The sequence below is a fragment of the Rhincodon typus genome, chromosome 24 (genome assembly GCF_021869965.1).
Source record: "Rhincodon typus isolate 14 chromosome 24, sRhiTyp1.1, whole genome shotgun sequence".
Taxonomy (NCBI): domain Eukaryota; kingdom Metazoa; phylum Chordata; class Chondrichthyes; order Orectolobiformes; family Rhincodontidae; genus Rhincodon; species Rhincodon typus.
The window spans coordinates 41,903,477-41,917,571 of record NC_063355.1 but is presented as its reverse complement, the minus strand read 5'-3'; the positions used below and the strand labels follow the sequence as shown (position 1 = coordinate 41,917,571).

Here is a 14,095-nt window from a genome sequence, read left to right as displayed (position 1 = left end):
TCTTTGAACCTGAGCTAGAGAAAGTTGCTTTATGAATACCAGTCTTTTGCTTGCTTGAATTTTTTTTCCCAAAATACAGGGTGTTTTTCATTCTTTGGCATTTTGAGCTAAATTTGGAAAAACTTCCACGTCAGGCGTTGTTGAATCTAACTGGACTGCTCCGCAGCACCACCTGCGGTGAGGAGGAGCGGCTGCAGGGCGAGCTTGAGGGAGGGGTGATTGGACGAATTGTCCGCTTCCCCGGATGTGCTATTGAATTTCCTGCGCAGGCAGTGCGTTGGCCACGCCTGCTCAGCGGGGACGGGGTCTTTGCAGCTTGGACAGTTTGAACGGTTAGCGGTTGCTGAGAGAAGTGTCGTTGGATTAACGTCTCGGCGAGTGGAATGTGGCTCAGGTGAGCGTTTTGATGGAGATGTGTCTGTGTAAAAGCCACTTGTATTCTGAGAGGGATTGAGGTGTTGATGTTCCGTTCTGGCTTTGGGCGAAGTGGCGGTTCCAAGTGGTTGCTGCGGGCCGCACTGTCTTATGCCCTGCCCTGTGGCTGCGCGCATGCGTGGCACTCGCCCCTTCCTCAGGCTGCTCTCCACAATGTCTATGTCCCTTGGACATTTGGGAAGCTTTATTGTTGCATTTTGTGCTTCAGAGTGTAGGAAGGCTGAGCCCTTTCTTCTTTCATATGTCTATTCAGCTCTGTCCTACATGTGGACACAAAAGCTGTATAAACATATGAGGTTTACCTTTACTTTATGGCCGCCTCCCGTAGGGATCGCCAAACAATGACTTTTGCAGCGAAAACACAATAATCGCTCTGCTTTCTGACGATTGAGAAATTCAATGACTAAGCAAGGGTTTAATTAACCGCCTGAGTTTCAAATCTGAAAAAAGAATTTTTTGTATTGTGTAGACCATGTTAGGTTGCAAAATAGTTGGGTAATTTACGCAACTAAATGAAGCGTATGTAGGGTTGCTGTGTGAAATGCTACTCCAAACGCTGAAACATATTTGCACTATCAAAGACGACTATTTTGAACACCTCTCCACTTCTCTACAGACGTTGTCATATTTGCTTAACGTTACCAGCATTTTTCATTCCTTATTTCACATTTCCAGTATCCACACTATTACCTCTTGTAGACTTGAAATTAATTTTATTATTCATTAATTTGATGTTTTGGTGCCTCTCTTAGGGTTATGAATGATTCTAGTGTCCAGTAATAAGATTATTTTGGGGTTTTATATGAAGTCTTCTGAAAATGAGTAATTTGATAGTACATGTTGTGAATTAGCTTAAAAATATTAACAGCATGGTTCGTGATGGGGCAGTTTATGTGAAAATATCCATTTAAGTGCTTGCGCCAAGATCACAACCTGGTTTTGTGACTTTTTTTTTAGTATTACGCAATCTGCAGTCTTCATCATAAACACAAATCTTGATGTAGCTGTGGTTGGATTAGAAAAATCAAAATTAATTAATTTCTCAATGTATAATTTATCTACCAAATGTTACCTGTTGCAGAAGCTGAATCTCTCATCCTGAAATAGGCCTACTGCTTTCCATATGCTATATACCTAATAGTTACATCAGCTTGCAAACAAGATATCTGGTTTAATAGAGGTTGAGGTTTTACTGCAAGTGCAGGAAAGTGTGAATTTGGCTGGTAAAATATTAGGTTTAATTAAACTTGCTTTATTCTGAAAGGATCTGTGTCTAATATATGGTGCCTGTAATAGATGGTGGCATGTTAAATGTATTTTATCAATCCGTTGTTTATTTTTAGTTTATTACTGCTGTTTAAACACTGCCCCAGAGGTTGATTTCTTTAGTTGGTAGTCTAATTGAAAACTGAAGGTATTTAACACTTGAAAATTTGACATTTAACTAGTAAATATATCTATATACATGAACTACTGGTATCTCTGTAATGTATATACATATCCCAAATGAAACAAAATAACTGGATTAAAAGATTCTTGACTGAAATGATCCCTGTGTCAAGCCAAGGAAAGAAGCATGAATAAAGTTGAAACATTAAGGAAACCAAATAGATTAAAAAACTGAGGTAAGAGAAAGATCATGCATTTATGTAGTACCTTTCACAACTTCAGGATGTCCAAAGTGTTTTGTGACAATGTAAGGAAACAGTTGCTTAGCTTTCTTCCCCTGTTTTGGTGCAGGCATTAACTTGCTACTGGGTTATAGTCTAATGTGTCATTTGAGATGTTTTCTTACTCAAGTAACCATTATTCATGTTGACAGGTTATCCAACTGTGGATGTCACAAAAAAGCTGCAGATGCAGTTCCTTATATTTTCAGTAGGATCGTTAGCAGTCATAATCAGGAACCTTTTCTCTTGTTGATCCAATGATTCTGCAGTTTGCTGACATTATACCTGCCGCCATCTTGGCTGAAATGAGGGAGGCCACTTGACCCTTAAATATCCATCCAGAATAAAAGACTTACATTTATCTCCCTATAAAAGACTCTTGAATGATTCTTTTAAGATTTCACCTCCAACAACCTGCCCAGAGTATCACTTCAAGTATTGATTGGTTTTTCTGTGAAGTATTTTTTCCTAACTTTTCTTCCTTTTCTCTTTTGAATTTTGCATTCAGTTTGAGGAAGTGAAGAGTGGAAACAAGACCGAGTGTTTAAACTTGAATAAAGTCAGTTATGAGAGTATGAAAGCCAAGTAGGCTGAGGTGAACTGGGAAATTAGTATGTGGGATAGGACAGTAGAGTTAATGTGGTAGTCAGTTAAGAAAACATTCCGTAACACTCAGCAAAGATACATAATGCTGAGAAAGAAAAACTCTGGGGGATTAATATGTCATCCTTAGTTAAGGATCGTATGAAATTGAGATAATATGCATACAATATTCTGGTCAGCGGCAGGTCAGAAGATCGGACAGAATATTAAACAATGGTGAAAAGAATAAGAGCAGAGCATTTCTGAAGAAGGGTCCAGACCCGAAACGTCAGCTTTCCTGCTCCTCTGATGCTGCCTGGCCTGCTGTGTTCATCCAGCTCTACACCTTGTTTTCTCAGACTCCAGCATCGGCAGTTCCAACTATCTCAGAGCAGAGAAGTTGATTGGGAGAGTCAGCTAGAAATGTAAAAACACACTGAACTTCTGTAGGTATTTAAAAAAGAAAATGGTAGGGAAACTGAAAGTTGGTTCTTTTACAGAGTGAATTTTGGGAACTAATGATGGGTAATAAGGAATTGGTGGATGAATTAAACAGATATTTTACATCTGTTTTCATTGTAGTGGATATAGATAACATCCTAGGAAATAATTGGAATAACCTCTTCGCTGACTCTCAATTTGGGTTCTACCGAAGACCTGCCACATCTAACCTCAATACAGACTTGGACCAAACATTGACAAAACAACTAAACTCCAGAGATGAAGTGAGAGTGACTGCCCTTAACTTTAAGGCAGCATTTGGCTGAGTTTGCTGCAAAGGAGCCCTAGCAAAACTAGAATCAATCAACACTCTATTGGTTGGAGTCATACCTAGCACTGAAAAAGATGGTTGTGGTTGTTGGACGTCGGTCATCTCAGTCCAGTGGAATTGTTATGACGCAGAAGGAGTCCATGCATCCCATCATATTTGCTTTGAGTTTAAAATAGGGGTCTACTTAAGATGGAGATTTTTTTTCTGGTGGTTCTAAGTCAATGGAGGTATTTATTTCCTAAAAAGTGGTGGAAGCTAGGTCATCGACCTCGGTCTTAAGAAATATTCACTAGATTTGTGCCGAACAAAGAACTTGAATGGTGTTGGGGTTAGTCACGAATATGGAGTTCAGGCCACAATCATATCAGTCATGATGTTATTGAATTGCAGAGCAGATTTGTATCTTCGCATGTTCTCCTAATTCTTACCCATGTTCCTTTGTTTTAGTGTCCTGGGCTTTTCTTGAAGTAGTGCTTTAGATCAACTTAATCTTGTCATTAAAATCTTTTGTATTTCTATAAAGTTCTTCACATGTTTCCTTCAAGGCCTAACAACCAAACTCCCAACAACAGTCAAACTCCATATCATAAAAATTGGACTCGGTCCAAAGCCAGGCTGCTCTCTTTTAACTACTGATTGCAATGCTGATGCTTAGGTTCTGGCTCATTTGAAGTGCATGCATCTAATTTGTAGTAAGTTTTCTTTTAGTGACTTTGTTTTGGAGTTTATGTAGAAGAGAACTTTATTTGTTGCTGTTGAAGGCTGAGAATTATAGAGGGAGATCTTGTGCATTCCTCTCTGATTTCTAGGTGAATGGTATGTTTGGAGCAAAGGTTTATACAATATTTGCAGTGCAATATAGATCATTTACTCAACTGGCCCTTCCTGCTAAGAACACATGAAAACCATGTAGATATTTTTAATCAACCTGTCATACCTCTGAACCTGGGCCTACAGGCCCAGAAATAAGGACACTACTACTGCGTCATATGGAAGCTATATATACTGATGTCTGTTGAAGCAGTAAGATATACTGACCTTATTTCCCAGAGAAATTAGTATGGGGATTTTGATGTGCTGTTAGACAATTGGTAACCATGAACTTAAATTTATCTCGAAGATGAGGCACGGTGGCTCAGTAGTTAGCACTGCTACCTCACAGCACCAGGGACCCAGGTTCGAATTCCACCCTTGGGCGACTATCTGTGTGGAGTTTGCACATTCTCCCCGTGTCTGCATGGGTTTCCTCCGGGTGCTCCGGCTTCCTCCCACAGTCCAAAGATGTGCAGGCTTGGTGGATTGGCCATGCTAAATTGCCCGTAGTGTTCAGGGATGTGCAGAATAGGTGGGTTAGATATGGGAAATATAGGGGAATGGGTCTGGGTGGGATGCTGTTCAGAGGGGTGGTGTGGACTTGTTGGTCTGAATGGCCTGTTTCCACACTGTAGGCATTCTTTGATCTATGTTCTATATTCTAAGGGGAGGTTGAGAAGTTTCACAGAATGAGTCAGTACTTTTCATAGGGCTAAAGACTTCAAAGCAGATGTTGTTTATGAATAGCAAGCCACCTTGAAAGCACACGTAAATGCTCCCTCATGTTGACCAACTGGCCTACCCATCCTGATGAAATAAATACTCCAGTCCACCCAAATACAGAGGAGCCAAACATTCCCCACAACACCTTTAAGTTTCATACTAGTATTCCTTTCATAACACTTGTTCTTGTAGCATCTCTACACTCAGTATGCTTAGCTAATCAATTAATTGATTCCGACTTGATTTAAACCCGTTTGTGTGTGTGTGTATGTATACGTGCTTTTTGTTTGTCACCATGGCACATCAATATTTTCTTTTAAAGTCTGTTTATGATATCCCTGTACTTTCCTGACTCCACTTTTGTTGACAGGAAGAATGGATGAAACTGTGTTTCAGCAACAGATTCCTGGAAGCAAATTGGGACATGGTGTTAGTCACCAGTGATCCCACTAAAGACCAGTGAGCCTCCCCCTCCTTTGGAGTTGACATTCTATCTTCATTCTGACATAGGTGGAAGTTGGCAAGACAGTGCTGCTATTTGTTGAAAGATCAGCTTTTGCAATTGCTAGTTCTGGCTTGTCTGTGTTCTGATTTGTGGGGAATGGCCCCTATGGTCACACTGGCATTTTGCCAGTCTGTTTAAAACTCATTCCTAATTTGGCTAAACGTACCACCTCATTGAGGAGCTAGCAGATGACATTGTATATAATGTTCAGCAGCTGTCTCCAAAGCTGTGCTGCAGATGACTCTGGTATTGCCATTCCTTCAATGTCTGACTACATATTCTGCATTCTGTCAGTAAGCAGCAATTACATGGAGCACTTGCCATCATATGTTTGATATTTCTGGACAGTCCTTCAGTGACTCCATCAGCCAATTACGTTAAGAAAGTGTATTTAAAGAAAAGGGAAATTGAGAGGGAAATTAAGATAATGACCAATGTCTGATCACTTTGGAGTTGGTTAATTTCTCTCCTTGGCATTTGGTTTCCAGCAAAGTAGACAAAGATGTGGAATTATAGACCAGTTAGCTTAACCTCTGTAGTGGGGAAGATGCTTGAGTCTATTATCAAGGAAGAAATAGCAAGGCATCTTGATAGAAATTGTCCCGTTGGGCAGACGCAGCATGGGTTCATGAAGGGCAGGTCATGCTTGACAAATCTTTTGGAACTCTATGAAGACATTACGAGCGAGGTGGACAATGGGAACCCAGTGGATGTGGTGTACCTAGACTTCCAAAAGGCCTTTGACAAGGTGCCGCACAAGAGGCTGCTGCATAAGGTAAGGATGCATGGCACTAAGGGTAAAGTATTAGCATGGATAGAGGATTGGTTGACCAACAGGAAGCAAAGAGTGGGGATAAATGAGTGCTATTCTAGCTGGCAGTCAGTGACTAGTGGTGTGCCTCAGGGATCGGTGTTGGGACCGCAATTATTTACAATTTATATAGATGACTTGGAGCTGGGGACCACGTGTAGGGTGTCAAAGTTTGCAGATGACACTAAGATGAGTGGCAAAGCAAAGTGTGCAGAGGACTGTGAAACTTTGCAGAGGAACATAGATACATTGAGTGAGTGGGCAAAGGTCTGGCAGATGGAATACAATGTAAATAAATGTGAAGTGATACATTTTGGTAGGAGTAATAGTAAAAAGGATTATTACTTGAATGGTAAAAAGTTGCAGCAGGCTGCTATGCAGAGGGACCTGGGTGTCCTTGTGCATGAATCACAGAAGGTAGGTCTGCAGGTACAACAAGTAATTAGGAAGGCGAATGGAATTTTGTCCTTCATTGCTAGAGGGATTGAGATTAAAAGCAGAGAGGTTATGTTGCAGCTGTACAAGGTGCTGGTGAGGCCACACCTAGAGTACTGTGTGCAGTTTTGGTCTCCTTACTTGAGAAAGGATGTACTGGCACTGGAGGGGGCGCAAAGGAGGTTCACGAGGTTGATTCCGGAGTTGAGGGGGTTGGCTTATGAGGAGAGACTGAGTAGATTGGGATTATATTCATTGGAATTCAGAAGATTGAGGGGGGATCTTATAGAAACATATAAAATTATGAAGGGAATAGATAAGATAGAAGTAGAGAGGATGTTTCCACTAGCAGGTGAAGCTAGGACAAGAGGGCATAGCCTCAAGATTAGAGGGAGCAGATTTAGGACTGAACTGAGAAGGAATTTCTTCACCCAGAGGGTTGTTAATCTATGGAATTCCTTGCCCAGTGAAGTAGTTGACGCTACTTCAGTAAACGCTTTTTAAAAAAAAGGTAGATTTTTTTTGAACAATAAAGGAATTAAGGGTTACGGTGAGAACGTGGGTAAGTGGATCTGAGTCCACGAAAGGATCAGCCATGATCTTATTGAATGGCGGAGCAGGCTCGAAGGGCCAGACGGCCTACTCCTGCTCCTAGTTCTTGTGTTCTGTCTATTACTGCTTTTGCCCATTTATGTAGTGTGGCTTACTGAACATATTGCCTTCTTGCTGAGCATCTAAATCATCCAAGGCTGATGCACGTGTGAGCAGCTGTGTTATTGGGGTGACTTGGGAGGAGTCCTTACCTGGAATTTAAGAAGTTTCTGCAAAGATAGAAAATTGAAAATAAAGCAAAAGAAAAGGAAGTTACTGGCGATCCTGAGCCAGCATGGCCGAGCACAAAGCATACTGCAAAGAGTTTTGATACTTTGAGAGAAGATGATAGCATGTGAATAGAATCCTTCTTTGAACTTGAATGCTGAGGGCTCGCACAAAAGGGGTGAAATCTCTGAAAGAGGATTCCCTCCCCTACTAAAACATTATCTGTATTCCGTTCCAAATGACAAGCCATGAGGCTGTAAAGAGTCTTGGGGACACCTGAAGTCATGTAAGGTGCTATATAACTGCCAGTGTTGTCCTTTATGACCACAGCTTTCAAAAAAAAAAAGCTCTTTACTGTTAACATTTTTTGGTGTGAAAAAGACAAAGTTTATTATTGGTGCAATTTTTCATTCTTAGGAACTGAATCATTTACTCTGCTTTGTGGGTGACGCACTGTTTTGAATATAGTTAGTTAGTTGAAAAGTTGGGACTGAATTGCCAAAATATTTGCAGAATTACTGAAAAACACAAACAATCAAATGTGTTTCCAGCCTAATTTTTGCATTTTATCTTGTTTCAAACCTGACTTGCAGTGCAGCTTGAGATATTACACAAGCAAAAAATTTAAGTTAGGAATTTTAGATTTTTTTTTCCCCTGCTCTTTCATTCTTCCTGAAGATGCTGTCAGCATTTCAAAATCTTCACCTTGAGTAGCTGTTCAGTGTATGTGACTGAAGTTAGCAGGTTATTTGTTAAGGATGGCACCAAATCAGAGTCCAGTTCTGTTTTTGCATGATGTGAATGCAATTACCATTACAGCAAATGTTACCTTTTGTTAAGAGTGCTTAACTGAGCAGAGACCACAAATCTGATATGGGACCCGTGTAGTACAGTAGCTTGCAACCAAACGTCTAGAAAATGGCCTTAAAATCTACTTTCCAAGCATTCAATCACTGAAGCAGATTGCAAAATTGAGCAGATCCAAATGTACAAGAATAAATCCTTTGTCTGTGCAAGTATGCGTAAATGTGATACTCTGAACAGGGAATTGAAGCTTTAGGCATATCTTGGCTTTCAGACTAAATAAGAGACAGATTCACATCCGTACCCATCTGTTCATTTTTCTCCTGGCTTGCTTTTATGGAAGCACAGTGGTGTTCTGTGTCAAGTGTGTTGATACCATTTTGTATAGCATAAAGCTAAAGCAGACATGAGATAGAAGATATAGCATTTTAGGAAATTTTCTTGTTTAGTTTCTACAGTCTAGAAAGTCCATATAACTACTTTTCTTTGTAAGAGACAAGGAACAGAAACTTGTGTAATTTTATGGTGCATAGTGAGCTTTCTACTGTAAGTCAGTAGAACAAGTGAAAGTCATAAACTAAGGTGCAAAGTTAACAGGAGGAGCAGAATTATTTTTGAAGAAAGCTTGTGTATGCTGATATGAAAAGGTTACAGGAAATTTTCCAGATCCATTTGGTGGACTGTTGCAACTCACTTTGTCACCAGAACTTCTGCAATTTGAATTGTCGACCTGTAATCTGCAGGTAGTCAACCCCGTGTTCGTTCTTTAGTAATCAATAAGGGAGTGTGCTATAATCAAAAATAACTGTTCAGATTATATCTTATTATGCATTCAGTTTGAGGCGGTACTGTGGCTTAGTTAAGTTGGGTTTTCATTAAGGCCACTTAACTCCTAACCTCATTAGAGACTTGGTTCAGCTATGGACAAAAAAGCTGAATTCCGCAGTTGAGGTGAGAGTAACTGCCTTTGACATCAAGGCAGCATTTGACCAAGTGTGGCATTAAGGAGCCCTAGCAAAACTAGAGTCAATGGGAGGAAACGCTCTGTTATACCTGGCAAAAAGGAAGATGGTTGTGATATTTGCAAGTCAGTTATCTCAGCTCCAGGATATGTCTGCAGAAGTTCCTCAGGGTGAGTATTTTCTATTCAACCTGTTCAGAGATGTTAAAATAAAGGGATCCTAAGATACTTACTACCTTTATTTAATTTACAAGTCTTTTTGCATCTGTTTTGTTCCAGCATTCAGATGTGGCAGATTCTGCACTAAAATGGAAGGGCCCTATTGAGTTTTCTGTCATTTTGTAGTTTGTCTCCCTATGATAGAGGTAATCTGAGGTTTGTTTGTTCTGGTGTCAAAGATGTTGGTGATAAAGCAGCAATTAGCTACTGTTGTTGACGAAAGGTAATTCTGAGGTTGCAGACCTTTTGACAATAGTTTCTTTCTATCTCTAGACCTGCTATTTCCAGCATTTTCAGTTTTAATTTCAATTTTTCGGCATCCATAATAAATTGTTTTTGTAACTAAATTACTTCTATTGCATTTAATGATGGTCTGAATAACAATCTGACTAATATGTTTTAATGGAAGATGGGGTGAGAAAAGGAATGGAAAAATTGCAATCTAATTTTATTCAACTTCTATGAAAAATATCTATGAATCTTATTTTTGAGTTGTTGCTATTTTGAATGGGAGCTGAATCACTGAAGTACTCTTATGTTACATGAAGCTTTTTGCTAAGAAAATCACTACAAATGCTCAAAAGTTACACGGTTGCGTTCAAATCTAAAAGAAATTAAGTCCTGAAGGGTTAAAGATTAATGGTAAATTTGTTGTCAGCTCCTGAGCATATTTTGTTCCTTTATAGATTTTATCCCTTTTTTTTCTCCACAGATAAAGACAGCATGGATTCTATTTTGATGAGATTGAAGCAACTTACCCCTGCTGAACTCAGACAAGAAATTCTCAATGCTGGATTGAACTATGGACCCATAACTTTGACCACCCGTTCCATTTTTGAAAAGAAGCTAGCCCAGGCTTTGTTGGAGCACCAGGGAGGAGGAGAATCACTTAAACTGCCTGAATTGACTAATTATTCAGCCAAGCCTGATGATGACAAAAGTTTGTGTAGCCATTCCTCACATGTGTCTGCCTACAGTTCTGCATATTCTGACCAGTCCCATCCATCAAGAGTTGTTAGTGCCAACAACGATGGACATTTTGGATGTGATGTGGGACCGAATCCTCCAGATGAGGCATCATTATCAAAAGATGTAGATGTGAGTGATTTACAGAATAGTGCTGAACAGATGTTGGGAGGGTCAACTGCCTCCCCTTCACTTTATTATGGGGTTTGTCCAGTCTGGGATGACATATTGTCCAGGAATGGTGAGTCTCTTAAATATTCTAAGTACATAAACATGCGTAGTTATGTCAGGGCTAACCTTACCTGAATTACTTCTCCATTATTGATCATCCTTTCAGTGGAACCTCAAAGGTCAGCTTTGAACTGTCATAATGTTCCCATCACGGTCAACAGTCCATCCCTTGAAGATTACATGCATCTAACAATGGAGCAGGGTGCAAGGAAGGAACTAGGTGATATCATGGGTTATAACATTCTTTCCTTTACTTCTGTGAACTAGCTTAAATTGCAGGAGAAAATAATGGAGTGGAGACTTCTACCCTCTGATTTTCTCCTTAAGCAGTCCCTCAGAATTTGGAATGCTGTGCTTCCATTCTGGTTCAGTAGATTCTGAAATGGCTTATAAAATTAATGTGTGACCTTCAGAATTGTTCTATGCGGGACAGGTGATGTTTAAAGGGTTGGAAAGATGAGTTGTGCGCTCTCTTTGATACCGTGACTTCCCCTCCACATGTTCCACGACAAAATCTTTCAGTGTATTCAATGTCTTCTCTATTGAGTCTTTTCCACTTTGATCAGTCACAAGCTAGGATCATCTTTAATTTCCTGGTTATTTTTGACCTTTTCAGTGAGGCTTTGAGGACATTGCTAAAGCATTTCAGCTGCTCTCATGGGAGTCTCTTATGAGAGTTGCATCAGAGGTCTAGTGTTAGGCTCGTGAGTGATATGTCATGTCCAGTGAGCTGTCGTTGAATGATTAGCACCTCAATGTTGGCATTGGAGAGTTTCTGCTTTTGGACTGCCACTTTTACTTCTGGATTTGGAGGATTTTGTGAAGACCTGTGTCACTTCTCCAGTGCTTTGATATTGCTCCCATGTATTTTTCAAGGAGTCTGGTCATTTTTACTGCCCAGTAAACCTGATCTTTGTCTCGGGTTTGAGATCCTAATGCTTGTATACTCAAGTTTCTCAGTCAACTGAAGACTGAGGTATCATATTGGTGAATGTCACAGCTGATGAATTTTGTTATTTACATCTGTTTTTGTCAAGAGGAGACTCTCAGGTATGGAAATGATCAGCATTTTCCAAGATCTCACCATTGATCTTAACTGATGGGGTAAGACATTTTGCTGTGAAAACTGATTGAAATAGACCTTGGTTTACTAAGTATTTAGCAAAAGGCCCATGTTCTCAAATACTTCAAAGAAGGAATCAGCAATGACATGGAGCTCAGTTTCTGAGTGTTTGTATGCACAAATAATAGCTGTGAACTAAAACTCAGTGACTGAAGGCCGAGTTAGAGGGTTTTGGATTGAAGGTGAAGTAGGCTGAATACTTTCCTGTCTATTCTGTAGATTTATTTCTATACGCCTTTGTGTAATTTGCTGGAGGTGATGCACAGCATTGCAGGGAAGAAAATGAAGGTGAGAGTTGATGCAGGACCATAATCTTGGTTAACCCGAGTTTTTGTTTTGCCAAGATAGCATCTATGGTGGCTCCGTTAATGACAATCATGGATTGCATCATATTGTAGAGTAGGTGGAGGATGATAATAAATTTTGAGGTCAGCCAAATTTGAGGAGGTTACTCCATAGGCATTGTCAAAATTAAAGGCTTTTGTGAGGTTGAAGAAGACCATAAGCATCGGTTGGCGCTATTCCTTGTGTTTTTTTTAATTTGACATGCACTGAAGATAATGTCTGTGTTATCTCTTGTAGGAGCATAGGGGCAGGGATAGATCATTTGTTCCTTTTGAGCCTGCTGCACCATTAATTAAGATCGTAGGTGATCTGGTTGTTTCATTTCCAATTTGTTGTCTGCAATTGAACTATTAGCTCCCTTGTCTATCAAAAATCAATTCAGCCATGGATAAATTTAAATACCAGACCTCCACTGCATTCTGTCAAGAGAATTCAACACTCTCCTAACCCTCAGGGGAAAAAAAACTACTCCTCCTTTCTGACTTGAAAATTTCTTATTCTTAAATACTGAACTAGAAAAAGGGAGCTATCTTTCCCATATCCACCCTGTCCAGTTGCACCAGGATCTACATTTCAATATAGTCATCTGTAATTCTTCTAAATGCCAATAGGTAAAGACGTAAACTATTTAACCTTTCTTCACAAAGTAAGCCCTTCATCTCACGAATGAGCTAATTGAACCTTCTCTGAACTGGTTCTAAAGCAATTATATCTTTCCCTTTGAACAAGGAGACCAAAAATATACACAGTATTGCAGATGTGGTCTCACTTATGCCCTGTAATGTTGTTGTAAAACTTCCCTACTTTAATATTCCCTACATTCCATTTGGCTTCCTGATCACTTGCTGTACCTCCATACTAACTTCATGATTCATGTACTGGGACATCTGCGACGTCTCTGCAGAGATATGAGATTGTTCTGCCATGTTTCAGGAATTGACATCCATGACCTCCATGTTTTTCAGGTGCCAAATATATCTTTGAACTTGAAATTAATTGTTCAAACTGTTCTAAGCCTATCCCCATCCCCAACTTACCTTTATTAGTTTTGTTAAAGATCTGGAAAAGTTACAACTGAGGATTTTTAAAATCTCAAATCTAGCTTCAAATTCCTGCACTCTACAGGTTATCAATGGACTGTTATTCCAGAGACCCAGATATCATTCTGGGGACCTGGTTCAAATCCCGCCATGGCAGATGGTGGAATTTGAATTTGATTAATCTCTGGAATTAAAAGTCCAATGATGGCCATGAAACCATTGCCGATTGTCAGGAACAACCCATATGGTTCACTAATGTCCTTTAGGGAAGGAAACTGCCATCCTTACCTAGTCTGGCCTACATGTGACTCCAGACCCATAGTAATGTGGTTGACTCTCAACTGCCCTGTGAGCAATTAGGGATGGGCAATAAGTGCTGCCTGGTCAGCGATACCGTCATCTCATGAATGAATAAAGAAGAAAAAAATACTCCCTCCCCCGTGTACTTTTGGTTAATTAGTGCTGAGTTGTTCTACTATGATTCGGTTTCCAGTACATCACACTATTAGTAGTCTTGTTGCTGTGATCTAAATGGGCTCCTTTTGGTATGTGGGGAACTGAACTCTCCATGGTCACTTGTGACCTTTTATTTCTCAACTATGCTGTCTGTGTCTGCTATTTTTTACAGGACTGTAACAGAGTCTATTTTGAGATTTCCCATCATTTCAACTCTCTTAGCCGCTGCCTTTGATAAGAGATAGCGAAGCCCCTCACTTTACTCTAGTACTCATAATTAGTTTTTAAACCTTTCTTTCTAATGTTTTGTTTAGTGATTTCATATGTGTGTTTTAAATCTACAATTTATTAGGAAACTATATCTATGATGATCTTAAAGAATCTT

General features: G+C 39.8%; 1 protein-coding gene across 6 annotated transcripts in view; it reads left to right on the top strand.

Annotated features, from left to right (window-relative positions):
• Positions 1-237: 237 nt before the first annotated feature.
• Positions 238-14,095, top strand: part of ankle2 (ankyrin repeat and LEM domain containing 2) — a 56,460-nt gene continuing 42,602 nt past the window's right edge. For 3 of the 6 annotated variants that reach the window (XR_007264655.1, XM_048611414.1, XM_048611416.1), the window contains exons 1-2: positions 238-394; positions 10,262-10,756. Coding sequence is in view for 4 of the 6 variants with exons in the window: in XM_048611414.1 (XP_048467371.1) it covers positions 10,273-10,756 (484 nt within the window). In the remaining 2 variants the exon portion in view is untranslated. Of the gene's footprint in view, positions 395-10,261; positions 10,757-14,095 lie in introns of those variants that run through there. The other 3 variants (XM_048611415.1, XM_020534285.2, XM_048611417.1) reach the window with 3 other exon arrangements.